At 45.8% G+C, this 18,798-nt stretch overlaps 1 protein-coding gene across 1 annotated transcript; it reads left to right on the top strand.

The window, feature by feature from the left end:
• The first annotated feature begins 7,373 nt into the window (after nucleotides 1-7,373).
• LOC131877348 (histone acetyltransferase p300-like) lies at nucleotides 7,374-17,943 on the top strand. The gene is made up of 11 exons (XM_059222977.1): nucleotides 7,374-8,311; nucleotides 8,927-9,975; nucleotides 10,201-11,078; nucleotides 11,157-11,274; nucleotides 11,679-12,830; nucleotides 12,899-13,062; nucleotides 13,136-13,246; nucleotides 13,327-13,461; nucleotides 13,557-13,772; nucleotides 14,082-14,415; nucleotides 14,514-17,943. The coding sequence occupies exons 1-11, from the start codon at nucleotides 8,251-8,253 to the stop codon at nucleotides 17,205-17,207; spliced, it is 6,912 nt and encodes a 2,303-aa protein (XP_059078960.1). The 5' UTR covers nucleotides 7,374-8,250; the 3' UTR covers nucleotides 17,208-17,943.
• Nucleotides 17,944-18,798: the final 855 nt, after the last annotated feature.

The raw sequence follows: 18,798 nt of genomic DNA, 5'->3' as shown, positions 1-18,798 counted from the left end.
TCAGATTGGCAATTCATTGAAATAGTTGGGCTTTGAAGACTAGGACGAAGACATCCCACCCTTTCAAAGATTGGAGAAAGGCCAAAGGGCTGAGAAACAGGCTGTCTAAGATTTGAGGAATCATTTAGTTTCAGCTCAACTTTGGTCCCCTCTGGTATGGCTGTCCTTTAAGTGAGTGAAATTTTTTCTACGGTTTTGAAATGAGAGTAACCAACTGAGCAAACCATATGTTATTGGCGGGTCGACCCGGGGTAGTCCTTCGCCGTGATTCTACCAGGTCGATTTGAGGCATCAATTTGGTTTCGGAATTTCGGATCCTCTCCAACCGTAAAAAATTCCTCTTATCAACAAAGCTACGTTCTACTGAAGGCAAAGCATGAGCTAATGGGGATGGTTGGGTTCGTGGAATGGGTTGGGCAGCTACATTAGAATAGAAACGAATTTTGGGAATATAGGGCTGGGGCAAGGAATATTAGAGAGTTGAGTGTTTATAGGAATAGGGGTGGATTGGGTATTTGAAGGAAGAGGAGAGAATTGGGAGAGAGGGTGGGGGGTAGGAGGAGAGGGAGGGAGGAAGTTAAATGGGCTACTCTAAAACTACGAAACTGACCTATCCTATTTCTCGACTTTCTTTGCGTCCCTTCTACGGGGACAGAGGTACGGCGCATGCACGGGTGGAAAAAGGATAATCTACCTTCGAGCAACCCTTCTTCCCATTTCAATTGTAACCATAACAATTTACATTAGAAAAATGGTTAATTGTAATCATTAGTATTAATATTGCGATCAATTACGTAAGAAAATAGAGTAATTGTGATTAAATCTCATTTGCAATCAATGCATTAAAAGTTTCTTTTTTCTTTTTTTTGCGGCATTTTTATAAGCATCTAATTTCTAATTTAGCTTCATATTCAAATCATATTGCCACAATACCATGGACTTATTTAATTGTCATTCAATTGAACTTGTCTTCTTGTTTTGTGTAAAGTACAGGCTCGAATTTTCGTGTATAGTCTAGCCAGGTTGAGCCACAATTTCTGCGTGAACTTCTGTGATGGAAACTCATCTAGTATGTGAAAACGCTTTTTTTTGCAAAATGTTTGCCATCATCAAACATCATATATTATGTTACCAAAGCAGTCAATCTGACATTCTTCTTCTCCACGCAATAATGACATGGGAAGTCAAAAAAATGTGAAACAGTACAAGGCAAGATTGTGTTTCAATATAAGGTCATATATTGACGGTAAATTTGAATACAAATTACGTGAATTTGCACAAACAATTGCAAACAAACATGCCAAAATATAGGTACTGACAAGTTCAGGAGGGCGGAACCAACCACATCAAGGACAAGTTTTGTGCTTAGTTCACAAGTTTTGTCCCTAGAGCGTATTTAAATGAACCCATTTTCAGCACATTTAAGTGGCAAAGTTGTGATTCACATCACATCTTCTGATCCATGTCCCATTTATACTGTGAAGGCTATTTTGATAGTGTGTGACTGTAAAGTTCCTACTCCTTGATGACATATTGACCATCAACAAAAACTTCAACTAATCTATCATATTTGATAAAATTTGAAATCGTACTTCAGTTCCAGAATTGGGCGTAGTGGTTAGGGTAGTTTCCAAACTTAAGCGATGTTTGGATTCGGATTGGATTGACTAAGAATTTTCGGATTCAGATTCGGATTCGGATTGGGAAAAAATCGGATTTGGATACAGTTGGATTAAACATTTCGTTCGGATTTGGATTCGGATTGGGGAATGGAAAAAGTCGGATTGAAAGATCTCAAAATGTGAAGCAAATCAAAAAAACATCAAAATTAAAATCTGTGAATGGACCTACTATCTTAAAAGTTATCACAATTGTGTGGCAATTGCACATAAACAAAGAAACCCAAAATTTCAGACATTAAAAAAAGGATCTGCTGTCCATACAGTCCATATTAGCAAAAAGGAAATTAGAATACCTCAACAAATCAAGCCTGTAAACTACCAATTAGGAATGATTTCAAAAGGTTAGGTGACTCCTTTTTCTTCTTACCACAGGGAGATGAAGACGTGTCACGGGGCCGTTTGGGCTATTTTAGGTGGCTGGGACCAGCATGAGACGTTACGTACGATTTTTTCCTTTTTTATCACTATCGTGGCCTTAATCATGAATATAGCCGTTTTGAATCAAAGAATAAACTCTTTGGCACACTTTACATTCCAAAAATATAAATTTCTTACGCATTAGCCAAATATCGGATATATAAGATTAAGTCGTTAAATCTACTCCGGCTCGTCCGTGGCTCCTACTATCGTAGCTACAAAACCAAACTCATTCTGATAATCAGTTCTGTCGTTTATCACGTTTATAAGCTTGTCGCTCATAACCTTTTCAGGCAAGTAATAAATACCTTTTTGAGTGTAAAGTGTGCCAAAGAGCTTATGTCTTGATTCAAAACGGTTGCATTCATGATTAAGGCCACGATAGTGCTAAAAAAGCGAAAAAAATACATGTAACGTCTCATGCTAGTCCCAGCCATCTAAGACAGCCCAAACGGCCCTGTGACACTATCTCATCTCCCTCCAGTAAGAAAGAAAGGAGTCACTTGACCTTTTCGAAATCATTCCTAATTGTTGCACCATTCTGATAACAGAATGCTATTCAATAGTACTACAATAGAAGCATAGGACATAAAGACAAGTTATGCTATTCTATTAGTGTTACAAAAAATGACATAAATGCAACAGGATAATTATTTTTTGACTAAGGCAACTCCACTCATTCTCATCATTCAAAACGTTAAGAGGCAAAAAAACACAGTTAGTTAAAGTTAAATGAGTTCTTTTAAGGTAAATTGGGTGAAGAATTCAGATTTTGCATAATATTTCGGACTATAGTCGGAGTAGGCAAGTATATCTCGGATTCGGATTCAGATTTGGATCCGAGAAAATTTTTGGATACGGATTCGTTCGGATATTGGGCAGAGCTCTCGCCTTCGGATTCGCATTGAGCAGAAAATTTCCGATTTGGATTCGGTCGGATTGGGAAAAAATTCTCGGATTCGGAATACAAGAAATCAGTTCGGATCGGATTCGGAGACCCTGTCGGATCCGATGCACAGATCTAGTACGGACTAGAACACTGCCTATCCGGTCGAGTTATGAACTGACGATGTCATGATTAGCTTTGCTTGCCGGGCAAGGTTCCAACCCTAACATCCCAAGACACAAATACAAAAAAGGTAAAAAAAAAAAAAAAGGGAAAACTTAAAGCCTTTGACAATTGGAAGGTTGTGTTGCTTGCTAAAACTCACAGTTTTTCTTCCTGATTTTATTAAAGTGATTGATATAGTTTGATCGAAATGGCTTTTATTATTTCTCTAACCGATATTGAAATATCATGGGTACTAAGATTTAGGGATTGCCAGGTCAGTCTATTTTTCTCAAAATATCGTTGAAAAAGCTTTTGTCTATTTCTCAGTACGGTCCCTTTGGAGGCGTCATTTTAAACAAGAAAATTTTCCGGTGAAGATGAACTGATTCCTCATTTCCATGTCAAACTAGATATGGGTAGAACTATCGTACTAGCCTTCGTCACGGTCTGAACTGTGGATGTAACGGGAACCACAGTTTTGGAATCGTCTTTGACACAGCATTTAGTTTTTCAATGCTTGTCAAGAAACTATCAATAGTGACAAAACTACATAAAGAATTCATTACATAAAAGGCTAGATCCTCGCTCGGTTTTTTAAGTCTTGATTCTTATTTGCATAACATCTGTTAATCCAATTGCACAACTAGTCCGGTCAGTTTTGTTAAATTTTAATTGGCCTTTTGAATTTTAGTTTTTAATTTGACCCAGCCAACTGAAGAAATATCAACATTTTGAAATGTTACGTTTTCTGGCATACTCTTTAGCGTTGAAAGTGGCCATCAGTTGATGCAATTTCCTTTGTCAAAACTGGGTTGAACCACCATTATTTTGGAGCAAAGTTGCAACCCAAATATATGGCAATATTGTCAAAAATATAACCATGACTTTTGGAGCAAACATATAAACACCAAAAGTGTTTAGGATAAGGTTATTAATTTTATGATGTGATTTTTGGCTGTCATATTTGCCCTGACATTGCAATTCAATGCAAACATATGCCCTAAAACTTATACTTTCCTTGCATATTTCACAAAAGACTGTCAGCATATTTGGAAGTTATAAAAAGCTGTATTTCTTTTAGACAGATTTGTACATCAGCATCATTATGCTTTACTTTTTGACAACCTAAAATTTCAAGAGATATTTTGGAACCAAAGACGAAAATATGTATTAAAACAATTTTTAGTTTTTAATTTCTACTAGGCTTGCAAAAGCTACAGAGGTTTTTGATCATTTCATCCAGCTCCGGAAAATATCAACAAAGCAAACTGTTTGTTTAACGATTATGAAATAGAATTACAAATGCAATACAAAAGCAGGTTTTCTATTAGACAGATTTATATATCAGTAATGATTAAGCTTTACTTATTGACATCAAGAAAATTTCAAGGGATATTTGGGAACCAAAATGGAAAATATTTGTTTTTTAACCTGCTCCTTTGAATATAAAAAAGCAGATTGTTAATTTAAATGATTACAAAATGTAATGTGGAATAAATATTGGGCAATTCGCATGGATTTGAAAATCATAAATATATATTTATTCAAAAAATTCGAAACTACTGGCGTAGATCTTTGTTCAAGCAAGTGTTTACCCTTGATATAGCTTCATGTATTTGATGTAATTCTAAAGAATTGCTAAATCGAAACCCATTGTCTTGTCAATGATAAATATCCAATACTTCTGTTTTGTACAGGATCCTTATCAAGCCTTATCAAGTTTCGAAGGAAAATACCTAAGACTACATTTAGGTATTTATCGACCACATCATGGCATTTCTCTAGCACGTAATTAAAATTAGTTTTACAAAAGCAGGGAATTGCCATACTCTGTTAGATTTGTGAATAGCAAAAAGTCATCTTTCCCATAGGATGCCCAACGCTTGGTTACAAAAGAGGAAATCAATGATCTCCCGGATGATGAAACACGAGGATCCTTTTTCCCTACGTCTTATTTCATCCATTTCAATTGATTGAGAGTGATCAAATCGAGTCCGAAATGACAAAAACCAATGTCCGATGTTCATGTAGAACTTGGGCACCCTCGGTAGCGTAGCGTCGACCTACATGGGGGGGGGCGACATGCTTTGCTACACTCTAGTGACTAGAAACGAATAATCACTTATTCCTTAAATCATTTGTTGACATTTCTTGATTATTATTGCGCCCCCGTGTTCCACCTGTCTAATCATGGCGGAGGAATTCTCATTTCCTAGCCAATTCTGCCAAAATCGTTGGTTTTTCGCCCTGCCGGGAAGTCGTACAGTACAAGAATGTGCATGCGTTCTCCCAGGAACCCCACCGTTTTCCCAAGGTGCCACGGAAAGTAGATTGCCTTCCCTCATAAGATCATTTATGTCATGTGCCGACTTCTCGATCACAGCCATCACAACTCGCTTTTCCAACATGCTTTGCTACACTCTAGTGACTAGAAACGAATAATCACTTATTCCTTAAATCATTTGTTGACATTTCTTGATTATTATTGCGCCCCCGTGTTCCACCTGTCTAATCATGGCGGAGGAATTCTCATTTCCTAGCCAATTCTGCCAAAATCGTTGGTTTTTCGCCCTGCCAGGAACTACTTCTTCCGGGCAGATATTTACAACTCCTGGATGAGAGCGCTCTCGCTTTTACTCCTTCCCCTTTGCCTTGTCTGCCTGAATAATGTTGAACGAGCCTCGAATGTCTCTCTTGAGCCAATAGGATTCCGCCATTTTGTGTTCTTCAAGGTCTTAATCGTGTTGGGTCGGCCAAAGGAGACGATCCCGCGGTTTTCCGCTCAGGTGGCCCGACCAATCTTGTTGGTATACAAGCACTGACTTGGGTGATATGTGCCCACAATGGAAATGTTGTAAAACACAAGAATTATATTTGGGCTTGGATCGTCTTGATGGAAGTTGAATTGGATACGAGTAGCTAATGATGCGAACGGTTTTGCTTTTTTTATGAATGAAATATGATGAACAATTCTTAGAATAAATTTCATGATAATGTTGCATGAGTTTAATTCAGTGTCTTCATTGTTCTTCAATTGGTGACGATAAATCCACTCATAACTTAATTTTCTTCAGCCAGGAATGCGGGAGGTTCTTTGAGTGGGCTGAATTATCCTCTTCTTTGTGAATTATGGATTTAAACGTTTTTAAATACCTGCAGTAAATTAGCCATAAGGATAGAGAGCACCCTGAGTTTTAGACTTGGACAATGCCGTCGATTGGTTGAACCAGTAGGTAAAAAGAGCAAAACGCCGGTAAGCTCTGACTTCAGGTTGTCCAGTTTCAGTACATTTCACCTGCGAACGGCTTTTAACGATTATTGATAAAACTTGATGAAATATGATTAATTGGATACGAAATACTTGCAATGCCACTGACACATGTTTTCATCATATGTAGATTCGACATTATGTATATTTTAAATAGAGTATTTCATTGCAATCGATTTGTGAATCTTAAATTTTGGCATGACAATCATTTTGCATAACTCTTACTGACGTGGAGGCGACGTATTGAGCGAAAAAGGCCGTGGTTTTGGTAAATTCCGTATTTACCCATGGTATCAGCAATGCGCGAGGAGCTTTATGTAATTTCAGGCCTTTTTCTTCCCCAATTACAAAGGGAACGCTGGTGATGCCCCAACGAGTGCTGACAAATAGCCAACGTCGTCCAGGCCGAGCTCAGTGTTGCCATTTGAGTCTCAATTCAGTTTTTAGACAGGAAATTTCCCCATCGGGATAACAGCTTATCGTTACGATATATACCCATAAGATGATAAGAGATTACAGGGTTTATCATTTGTATGGATTGACCATTGACTTGGATAGTGAGCTCACAAACCAAAGTGCCTGAACCAAGCCGGCTGTCAAAGTTGTTCAACAATTTACTCAAAACTAAGACCCCCAATGGTATTCTGTGCATCCAAAACACAAACTAACCTGTTTTAACTTCTAAACTCTTCAACTCAAGCCATCCAAAACCCTCTTATCTAGTCTTTATCGCCAAACATAACCCTTATTCGTCTCGTTCTGGCCTGATCTAACTGGCCTTCAAAACCCCAAATGGCCACACTCAAGCAGGCCCCTGTCCAGAAGAGTTGGGCCAGCGGAGACCAACGCCCGCCCAACAAGCGCCAGAGCGCGGGAGCGTCAGTCCCGTTGGGCGGGCAGCGCTGGATCGGATCCTCTTGGAAGTGCGAATCTCCTCCGAGAGAGCCTGTGAAGTGAGAAGAACAAGACAAGAAGAACAAGAAGAGGAGTGAGTGAGTAGTGACTGAGTGAGTGGCGTCGCCATTTTACAGCGTTCGACCCATCCATGGACTCCCTTCAGTTTTCGGGGTGTATCTCGCTCCAAAGTGGACCTTGGGCCGTTGGGTGTGAATAGAAACCCGGGCTCAGAGTGCCACGCCCCCATTGCCGTGGTTGAATCCGCCCAATCCGGTGGATTAGGATCCGATATCCCGCTTGAAACCCGGGCCTACCCCCGTTTCAGCCCTAGCTCAGGCTGCTGAACGCCTCACCTGCCCGAGCTCGTTCCGCCGCCCATCGACGAGTTACGCCCACTTGGACTAAAGCAAAAAGACGCCCCCTACCTCGATCTCGATCGACTGTGTAGTGATCCGCCCCGCCCCGTGTGGAGTGTTTGGCCGCAATCCCGCCTCAAAGTTGGCGTGTTTGGGTCCCACGAAGGAGCCTCCTTCCGTCTGCCCAGGCGCTCAGCGCCGGCCCTTTCAGCCCATCGGGCGGTTGACTGCTAGCACCACTAAAGACGTCTTGAACAGGGCCAGTCACTGCTCTGTGCTTGGGGATTGGGTCGGACGGGTCCCGATACTACCACACGACCACACTCGCAGAGCCCAGTAGCACGGACCAACTGAGCGAGCACTGAGTGAGGACTGAGTGAGCGAGTGAGTGTGAGGAGGCTGCTCTGCGTTGGAGGCTGAGCCATAGTCACACACCAACTTCATAATACTGCATACATACGTACACATCCCGCCAGAGCCGACGGACCCCGAGTGAACAAGTTACTTTAGAGATATAGCTTTATATGTAGCCAGCCGCTGGCAGGCAATTGGAACCCTCGGGAGTGACCAACGAGTGTCATGGCCTCCTCCGATTCCATGGGCGACGAGCCCCTCTCCAAAAAGCCTCGATTTGAGGAAGGTACGTCGTTCGTTCGTTCAGCAGATTTTGTGGCACAACATGATGATTGAAGTACATTTTGATGGCTTAGGGAAGAGGTGTTGGATGGTCCATGGATGAGGTTCTTTGGGATTTTTGGGATCCTATAAATGAGATGAATATTTTGGTGGATTAGGGGTTTGGTGGAAATTAGTATCAATAGCATTTGAGCTCACTGGCATCAAGCAGAATGTTTTCACGTTTGTGGTATGTCATCGATTGGTACTTTTTGTTGGCCGAGCATCGGTTTATTGGAACATGAGGGTCAAAGTAACAGCGTTCCCCATGTATTGTCGAGAGCGTTATATGACCGCCATCATGAGACTAACCCAATTTGTCTCAATGTTTAGGAAAATGTCAAAAGCAAATTGTCAGTAATTTTTGAAGCGTGCAGATTTAGATCAAACTTTAGTGCCCAGACGTAAAACTAAGACACTGTGTGGTGTCATTACAGTTCTACCTTTTCCATTCACCACCCATATTTTTGAAAGCAGTGACCCCCCCCCAGGCCAATGAGCTCCAAGATGTACCTGATATGAATTGTATTTGGTCCATACTCATGTGTGTTCTCTTGTTCTCTTTCCTGGTCGTCGACAGACATTCTCAACCTGAACACGGCCTTGCCGGACGACCTGTTGTTCGACTTGGGAGACTCGTCCAGCAATGCGGGTGGTCCTTCCAATCAGTCCAACAACATGGTCAACAACCCCGTGTCGAGTGGTCCGCCCGTGGGTCTCATGTCCAGTGGGATCAGCATGGCCAACGGCATGGGCATGTCCAATGCCACGGTCACGTCCATGTCGCAAATGGGCCAGATCCGCACCTCGCAGGCCAGCAACATGATCAACATGGGCAAGATGACGCACAACGGACCCAACATGCTCGACATGGGCGCCATGAACACCATGAACGGCATGAATCAACAGCCGCAACAACAACAGCAACAGCAACGGCCGCCCATGGGTGTGGGCATGTCCATGAACAACATGATGCCCACCAGCCAGGCGCCAATGATGGCTCGTGGCAATCAGTTTGTGGGCAATCGACCGCCCAACATGATAGTGACCAACCAGATCCCGCGCCCGCCGCCCTCGGGCGCCATGATGGCGGGTAAGCCGCGCATGATCACGCCCAACGTCAGAATGCAGCCCGGTAGCATCATGGTGAGCAGTAATCATCAGTTCGTGGGCGGCAACACTGTGATCAACACGGCTCCTGGCGGACAACGCATGTCCCAAATGACACCCGGCGGTCCGGTCAATTTGCCGCCTCGATATCCAGGGAATAATCAGGGCCAGATGCTCGTGCAAGTGAGCCAGAATAGCCAGAATCAAATTTTGACGCAAAACATCGGAGTGATCAAGCCACAACAACAGCAGCAACAGCAAAATTCGTTGCTCCAACAACAACAACAACAGCAACAGCAGCAACAGACTCAGCCGCAACAGCAAGGTGGTCCTCAGCAGCAGCAACAAGGTGGTGCTGGGGCGTTGGGAAACAATGTGGGAGGTGCCCCGGCCGCGCCCACTACGGCTGATCCTGAAAAACGCAAACTCATACAGCAACAACTTGTGTTACTCCTGCACGCCCATCGATGTCAGATACGCGATAAAGAGATGTCGAACAGTGGTGGACAAATTGTACAGGTAAGGAATCCGCCGATTTCCCAAATAACTACTCGCTTTTAGTTCCTTGACTTACACATTATTGTGAAACCAGTGGTTTGAGAGAGGAGATGCATTGAATCCTCTGAAATCACGTTTACTATACCTTCCCTTAAAGCTCATCCACCTTTAGAAATGTCCTTAGATCAGCGCTTTTGTACGCAAGGAGAATGTGTTTACGAATTCCAATCATTGCCTTTGTTACAGTGTAATTTGGAACACTGCGGTACCATGAAGCAAGTGCTCAATCACATGACCTCGTGCCAAGCGGGTAAGTCTTGTCCCGTGGCACACTGTACGTCCTCGCGACGAATCATTGCTCATTGGAAACACTGCAACCGCGCCGATTGCCCTGTGTGTCGACCCCTGAAGCGCTTTGATCCCACCCAGCGTCGTCAAGAAGGACCCCCGGGCACTCTGCTCGGCCCCAACTCCAATCAAATGCCCAACACCTCCGTGGCCTCCACCAACGGCACGCAAGGACCTCAGCAGCAGCAACAACAACAGCAGCCGCAACAGATGGCCCAGGCCGGAGGGCCTCCTACCCCCCAAGGGCCCAATCAAGGACCCAAGCCCATGCCGAACCTCTCTGGCCCCAGCCAGTCGCCAGGACCTTCGGACGATAGCATGAAGCGGGCTCTCCAGGCCTTAGGTATTCCTTCAGGTGGCGCCAACAACTTCAACATGGGCGGCGTGCGCCCTCGAATGCCCATCAGACCAAACATGAGTCTGCCCAATCAAGTGGTGGCTCCACAGCAGCAGCAACAACAACAACAACAACATCCGAACATGCTCAACCAACAACAAACTCCAAACTCGATGGGCGGGCCCAACATGGGTATGGCACAGCCACAACAACAACAGCAACAGCAGCAACAGCAGCCGCAGCCAAACCAATCCTTTCCCCCAGTGTCGTCTGTGGCCACCAACAGTCCCAGTGCTTTGGCGCGAGAGCTAATGGAGGGTAAGGTGGACACTCTGCCCAATAATCTGTCTGCAGCCGTGTCCGCTCAACCCATGCCGTCGAATAAGGAATGGCACTCTTCGGTAACGCCCGACCTTCGAAACCATTTGGTCAACAAAATGTAAGTTATTCGACCGGACGATTGCCATGAAGGCTCTTGCCTCTACATTCATTCTGATCGGTCTCATTGTCTTTGCAGAGTTCAAGCAATTTACCCCATGGCTGGACCCGCCGTCATGTTGGATAAGCGACTCCACAGTTTGGTGGCCCACGCCAGAAAAGTCGAATCCGATATGTATTCTGTGGCTATGTCTCGGGTATGTCTTCCACGTCTCATAACTATCGATGGCCAGTGTTATTGTACATTCGTGTTGGCCTATTCAAGGCCAATTTTGGGGTTCATTCAAGTAAATTTGATATGAATAGTTGGGTTGATACCGTTGATACCCGTTTCATTCATGATTATTTTGAAGAAACTTCGTTCTGATGTGAGGATTTGTTTGAAGTTCTCTTTTTCACAATATCGTCATCACTAGGTGTTCAAAATGTGTCACTCGTTGTAAAAGAAAAAGGTCAAATGTCGCCAACAGCCAACAAGTAATTTACCTCGTTGATCAAGAAAATACTGAACTTGAAACTCAATGGCGATAGATTAAATGCCGTCCTCCAGACCAAGTGACACCTGTAACTCATGTAATTTTCATTTCTTTTTCAATTCCAGTCCGAGTATTACCATCTCTTGGCCGAGAAGATCTATAAGATCCGAAAAGGTCTCGAAGACAAGAAGAAGCAACGCCAAATGGCTCAAGGAGGCCAACCCGGGGGAGGTGGAGGTCAGATGCCCATGCAAGCTCAGGCCCCGCCCCAGAACCGAATGCCCAACCCAATGAGCCAAACCGGCGCCCCTCATCCGCCCATGAGTAGCATGGGTCCCACGGGTCCCCGTCCCAACGGACCCATGTTCAGTCAAAGTGGCTCCACCAACGACAACAACAGCACCACCATGGGCGGGAATCCCATGCTTCGATCTCAATTAGAGAACAACATGGGCATTCAAAGACCTCCGATGAGCATGAGTGGCCCTCCTCCCACCAGCCAGACTGGCCAGAGTGGCCCCAGCTCGTCGTCGGGCGTGGCTGGAAGCCTCCTGTTATCCCAGCTGGCCAAACCTTCAAGTGATCCCAATCCGAACCTGATCAACCAAAGGGCCGAAGTCCTGGCCAACAAAGTCCCTAATGAGAACCTTCCCCAGGCACTGCCCAACTTGGGCAGCAACAGTAGTAACACCGCTCAAGAGAGCAACGGGGCCATGCAGACCACCATGGAGATTAAGCAGGAGATCAAGCAGGAGCACGAAGCCATGCAGGACGTGAAGCCCAATTTGGCCGACATCAAGAGCGAGCCCATGGACGAGAGTAGTCAGGACATCAAGCCTGTGATCAAGCAAGAGCCCGGCATCAAGAGCGAGCCCAATACAGCCGAGAATAGCACTTCCAAGGCCGTGGCCATCAAGGCCGACTCAACGGTAGCGCTCAATTCCGTCAAGACCGAGCCGCCCAAAAAGATCATCAAACAGCCCGTCACGTTCTCCAAAGAGGAGCTCAAGGAGGCGCTTGAGCCACCCTTGCTTCGACTTTACAATCAGGATCCGGAGGCCGTGCCTTTCCGAACTGCAGTGGATCCCACGGCTTTGGGCATCCCCGACTACTTCGATATCATCACCAAGCCCATGGACATGAGTACGATCAAGACCAAATTGGACCAGGGCGACTACACCAATCCCTGGCAATTCGTGGACGACGTGTGGCTCATGTTCGAAAACGCCTGGATTTACAACCGAAAGACGTCCAGGGTGTACAAGTACTGCACTAAGGTAAGTGGGAAGTGGGAATCTCCTATGTTGAGCGGGTACTAATTGGAATGGCTCTGATCCCGTTGTAGCTTTCCGAGATGTTCGAGCAAGATATTGACCCTGTGATGCAAGAACTAGGCTATTGCTGTGGTCGAAAGTTCGCCTACAGTCCGCAAACCCTTTGTTGTTATGGCCAGCAAAACACTATTTGTACAATTGCCAGAGACGCTAAATACTTCGTCTTCGAAAACAAGTAAGTCCACGATCATTTTGACACACTCTTAGGAGGGAATTCATTTGGGTATTGGTTGTTGCTCGTATTGCAGAAACCCGACGCCTTCACTGTTCTCGGATAAGTATGCATTTTGTACCAAGTGCTTCAACGATGTCCAAGGGGACTTGGTCGCACTCTGTGATGACCCCTCGCAACCCGCTACGTAAGTTTTGCAACAGTCATTTTTGCTCTATTGGTTTTCTCTGTTCTGACACCACCGTTCGTTGTTTTTGTTTCTTACAGACAAGTCCCCAAAACCGACTTCATCGAGAAGAAAAATGATCTTCTAGAGAAGGAGGCCTTTGTCACGTGCGAGGACTGTGGCCGAAAGCTTCATCAAATCTGCGTCCTTCATATTCCTCAAATATGGGCTCAAGGGTAATACACACAAACAAAGAAGATCAACTCTCTCAAATCTCTCAAATCAATCAATCAATCACCATTTAACTTGACCTTGTCGCTCGGCTTTGTAGATTTGTCTGTGATAATTGCCACAAACGGCGTGATACAAAGCGAAAAGAGAATCGCTTCTCGGCCAAACGCTTGCCAACCACTCGTTTGGGCAACTACATCGAGACTCGCGTGAACAACTTCCTCCGGAAGAAGGAGGCCGATGCTGGTGAGGTCTACATTCGGGTCGTCTACAGTGGCGACAAACATGTCGAAGTCAAACCCGGGATGAAGAAGAGGTACGTGATTATTAAAATCGTTCGAATTCTTTTTTTCTCTCTGTCACAAATTGGATATGACAAGTGTGACTTGTCAAATTAGTTTCAACTTTTTGGTTGGAAAGCAAACCGTTAAGATGAAATTCCTCCCATCCCATGACGTGTTCAAAAACAAAGATAATAACATTAGCACGCAATTCCATTCCATTCCTAGAAGAACTGAATTCATTTCTGGTATTTGTATGGTAGTCAACATTTGGACGAGTGTCCAATCCTTCCCATTTTCCAAGTACTCATTGGTGAGGTTTTTCTTTTTTTGTTTCTCTACAGATTTGTGGATACAGGCGAGATGAAGGACAACTTTCCCTATCGAGCTCGGGCCATGTTCGCCTTCGAAGAGATTGACGGTGTGGATGTATGTTTCTTTGGCATGCATGTCCAAGAGTACGGCTCAGATTCCCCGGCGCCCAACACAAGGCGGGTCTACATCGCCTATTTGGACTCGGTGCACTTCTTCAAACCTCGACACTTCCGGACATCGGTCTACCACGAGATCCTTTTGGGTTACTTGGACTACATGAAGAAGCTTGGCTACACCCTCGCCCACATTTGGGCGTGTCCTCCGAGCGAAGGCGACGATTACATTTTCCATTGCCATCCCCCAGTAAGTGTAGTACCCCTCCCGCGGCTGCATCAATCTTGATTTTCGTTATCGGTAAGAACTTGTGAGCTTATACAATACTAATCTGTCTCCATTTTTAGGACCAAAAAATCCCGAAGCCAAAGCGTCTTCAAGAATGGTACAAAAAGATGTTGGACAAAGGCATCATCGAGAGGATTGTCCTGGACTACAAGGACATCTACAAGCAAGCCTTGGAGGACAACCTCCAATCCCCGGCTGAACTTCCCTATTTCGAGGGGGATTTCTGGCCCAATGTCCTCGAAGAGAACATCCGCGAACTCGAGCAAGAAGAGGAGGCCCGCAAAAAGGAAATGGAGGAGCAAGAACGGGCGGCGGCCGAAGCCGCAGCAGCGGCCAATGACGGGTGCGATGATGACACCAATCCGGACACCACCACCAGTGACGGCAAGAAAGGTGGAAAGAAAAAGAATCAGAAGAAGAAAAAGAACTCTCAACAACGGAAAAACAACCAGAAGAAAAGCTCAACGGGCTCGGGTGGCGATTTGACGGCCAAGGTGTTCGCCACCATGGAGAAGCACAAGGAGGTGTTCTTTACCATCCGATTGCATTCAGCGCAATCCGCAGCCTCGCTAAGTCCCATCCAGGATCCTGATCCCCTCATGAGCTGTGATCTCATGGACGGCCGTGATGCATTTTTGACCATGGCTCGGGAGAAGCATTTGGAGTTCTCCAGTCTTCGGCGATGCAAGTTCTCCAGCATGGTGTTGCTCTACGAACTGCACACCCAGGGACAAGACAAGTTCGTGTATACATGTAACACTTGCGTGAAGAGTGTTGAGACGCGATACCATTGCACCGTATGCGAGGACTTCGACTTGTGCGTCGACTGCTACCAGAAGGAGAAACATCCCCACAAGATGGAGAAGTTGGGCTTTGGACTCGATTCCGACAACTCCGGAGACAATTCCAATGGCCAAGGTGTGCGACAATTGTCCATTCAGCGGTGTATCACCTCGCTGGTGCACGCTTGCCATTGTCGGGATGCCAATTGCCGGCTACCCTCCTGTCACAAGATGAAGCGGGTAGTAACCCACACCAAAGTGTGCAAGAGGAAAACCAATGGCGGCTGTCCCATCTGCAAGCAGCTCATCACCCTGTGCTGCTACCACGCCAAGCTCTGTCAAGAGGCCCGATGTCCCGTGCCCTTCTGTCTGAACATCAAGCAGAAGCTTCGTCAACAACAGATGCAGCAGCGACTCCAAGAGGCAGCCATGATGAGACGGAGAATCGCGAGGATGAACCAGTCCATTGGCATGTCCACGCCTCAAAGTGAGGGCCCGTCCAAGCCCATGATCACTCAGGCTCCGCAAGTGGCCAAGGCCACGGGCGGCCCCACCACACCTACCTCGGCACCCACCTCGATAGCCAACCACGTGACAGGCAAGCCTGGAAACCAGCCAGGGCCTGGGGCCCTTGAAGCGGTCAAGAAAGTCCAGGAAGAGGCTCACCGACAGGCGAGTCTGGCAGCGGTTGGAGTGAACAACTACGGGAAAGGCACCCCGCAGATGATGCATACGGGTAACCAGCTCCCTGGAGGCACCATGACGCAACAACAGAACATGGGCAACCAGATGCAAGGCCAGATGCAGTCTCCCAACATGCCTATGAACCAGAACCAATGGAACCAGGGTCAACCCCAGCAGCAGCAGCAGCAACAACAACAGCAACAACCTCAGCCGCAACAGCAGCAACAACAACAACAACAGCAGCAGCAGCGGTTCCCCATGCAACCGGGAGGAAACATGCAGGGACCGCCCCGCCCCATGGGACCCCAAGGACAAGCGGGCCCTCGCGGACAAGGACCAACCCCCACCAAGCAGAGTCTTCAAGAACTAATCAGTGTGCTCAAGAGCCCGTCTTCGGATCAGCAGCAGCAACAAGTCCTCACCATCCTGAAGAGCAACCCCAGTCTGATGGCCGCGTTTATTAAGCAACGTGCCCAACAGCACCAACAAGGTGGTCAGGCCATGGCTGTGGGTGGGCAAGGCGGACAACAGGGAGCCTCCGGTGGGATGATGCCCAACCAAAGCCAAGGAATACCACCGGGTATGGGCGGCAATCAAGGCATGGCAGGACTGATGGGCAGTCAAGCCAATAGCATGGTTGGCCAACAGCAGCAACAACAGCAGCAACAGCAGCAGCAACAACAGTCCCAAGTGCCCATGAGTAATCCCCAAATGATGCAGCAGTCTCAGCAACGCTATCGGGCCATTCACCTCCAGCAACAGCCCGGGAACTTCCAAGGCGGTCCCAACGGTCCCCAGGGCTACCAACAACCCGCACCCAGCTACCAAAGGACGATGAGCATGCCTAGCGGTCAGTTCGGTGGGCCGCAAAGCATGATGCCGCCCCAAGGGATGATGCCCGCGCAAATGCTCGCTCAAGTCAGATCTCCCCCTCCTGGTGCCGGCATGCGATCCCCGCAAGCCGGTGGACCCCGCCCCGGTATGATCCATAGCCCCCGAAACCAGCCCATTCCTTCCCCACGCCATCCCATGGGTGGCGGCGGACCCGACGACATGGGCACCAGTCAAATGATGCTCGGACAACAAGGCGGCAATCAAATGGGTGGCGGAATGGGGATGCCCGGGGGCAACATGGGTGGAATGCCGAACATGGGCGGGATGCCCAACATGGGCGGACCAGGCGGACCTGGAGGTCCCGGGGGAGTGGGTGTCAATCAGGACCAAGATGGCGGCCAATCCGCCATGACCCCACAAGACCAACTCTCCAAATTCGTTGAAACCCTCTAGCCCGGAACCAAGAGGCGTCGCTCCAAGCTACCTGAAACGTTCAACCGCAAACAAAAACACCCTTGACACCTCAAGCTCTTCAGTTCCTCCAACCAAACCGGCATGAGATATGCCAGCACGCACCCCCCAACATTCATACGGACACCCCCACATACATACACACTCACTCCCGAGCTACTGCTACAACTATTACGATTATTACTATTACTACTACGATACCAGACTATTTTTGTGATGCTCTTGCGGAAATGTTCGACTTTCCGCCCATGTCCTCCTGATCCGAAAACTCCATTGGACCAGCGAGCACTGATCTCAAGTGTGTTTTGAAGATCCACCTATTTAGTGATGCACGGTGATGATGATGATTATTATTATTATTCCTTATCATCATCGCCGGCCCCTGCTCCTCCTGCTCGTCCTTCTCTTCCTGCTCCCAAAGACTTCGAAGAAACATTTGTCTTTTTGAAAGATTTTTATGTGTGTTGTGTCCCTCTGTCCTTTGCCCTGAAAGAAGTCTTGACCTACTATTGTTTGTCGGAGGAGAAAGGCAACGACAGGATAAAGAAGAAAAGGATTATACAGTAATAACAATAATAATAACAAAAAATCATATGCATCATCGTCATCTTTAGTATTTGTTCTTCTTCAAGAAAGAAAGAGAGAAACCCCTGAATCAACCGCATCAACTTGTAAACTCTGTTACTTTACTACAATTACATTACCATTATCATCATTAGTACCATTTCTCAGATTATTCGTTTATTACTGTTCATTGTCGGGGCTCTGTCGAAACCAACAACAATACACTCCTTTAGAGTATAACCAATGCAGACTTATAAGTGGCTTCTTAGATTCTCTTGCATTCCAGACTCCAAGGAATCTTTGAGAATAGGCCTTCCAAAATATTACGAAGGAAACTCTAGTTCTGGGGCGAGTCCGGCAAAAGTCGGACTCGTACGAGTCTTCTGATTTTTTTTTACTTTTTCCCGGACTCGAGTCTTTTACTACGGTCAGTTCTAGGTAAAAATGAATAATATTTCTTGACGGATCCTTTCTAAACGACTCGAGTCCGGCCAATTTCTTCAAAATTAAGTAAAAGTCTCGAGTGCACTCGGACTCGAGCCCGGACTCGCCCCAGCACTAATAAATACAATGATGTGACCATTTATTTCCTTCCGAAAAGAATTAAGAAAATGTTCCTAGTTTTAACTAGCACTGAGTAAGGTTAAGCAAGCACAGTGGTATCCAAAACACTGATCGAGATATTCTTCAAATGATCAAAATTCTAGTAACGATTTTCATTGCGACAAAAACGAAAGTACACACTTTTGTTAGTACCATATTTCATAGTAACTCGGATTAGTATAGAATTGAAACATTAAAACTTGTGAATGAATGTAATTAATATCCTTTACCCATATAATAAACACTAAAATACTACAGTTTAAGATTTATATTTCGCACCCAATATGACCACAAAATGCTCCGGTTGTTTCGTAAAGCAATTGCAAAGAAATATAGCACGTGTTTATTTCGGGAAATATTTTTATCGTGATCAGTAGGAGTCGGGAAAATAGTTTATGATGCTCGT

This window comes from Tigriopus californicus, chromosome 3 (genome assembly GCF_007210705.1).
Source record: "Tigriopus californicus strain San Diego chromosome 3, Tcal_SD_v2.1, whole genome shotgun sequence".
Lineage (NCBI taxonomy): Eukaryota > Metazoa > Arthropoda > Copepoda > Harpacticoida > Harpacticidae > Tigriopus > Tigriopus californicus.
The sequence above is the reverse complement of the archived record's forward strand: the minus strand, read 5'-3'. Positions and strand labels throughout refer to the sequence as shown.

What these genes read in the sequence shown, in the direction of transcription:
- LOC131877348 (XM_059222977.1), top strand. Translation starts at nt 8,251, where the DNA reads ATGGCCTCCTCCGATTCCATGGGCGACGAGCCCCTCTCCAAAAAGCCT. An exon ending in AAAGCCTCGATTTGAGGAAG is followed by an intron (nt 8,312 to 8,926) that starts GTACGTCGTTCG and finishes GGTCGTCGACAG; the next exon opens with ACATTCTCAACCTGAACACG. An exon ending in GACCCCTCGCAACCCGCTAC is followed by an intron (nt 13,247 to 13,326) that starts GTAAGTTTTGCA and finishes TGTTTCTTACAG; the next exon opens with ACAAGTCCCCAAAACCGACT.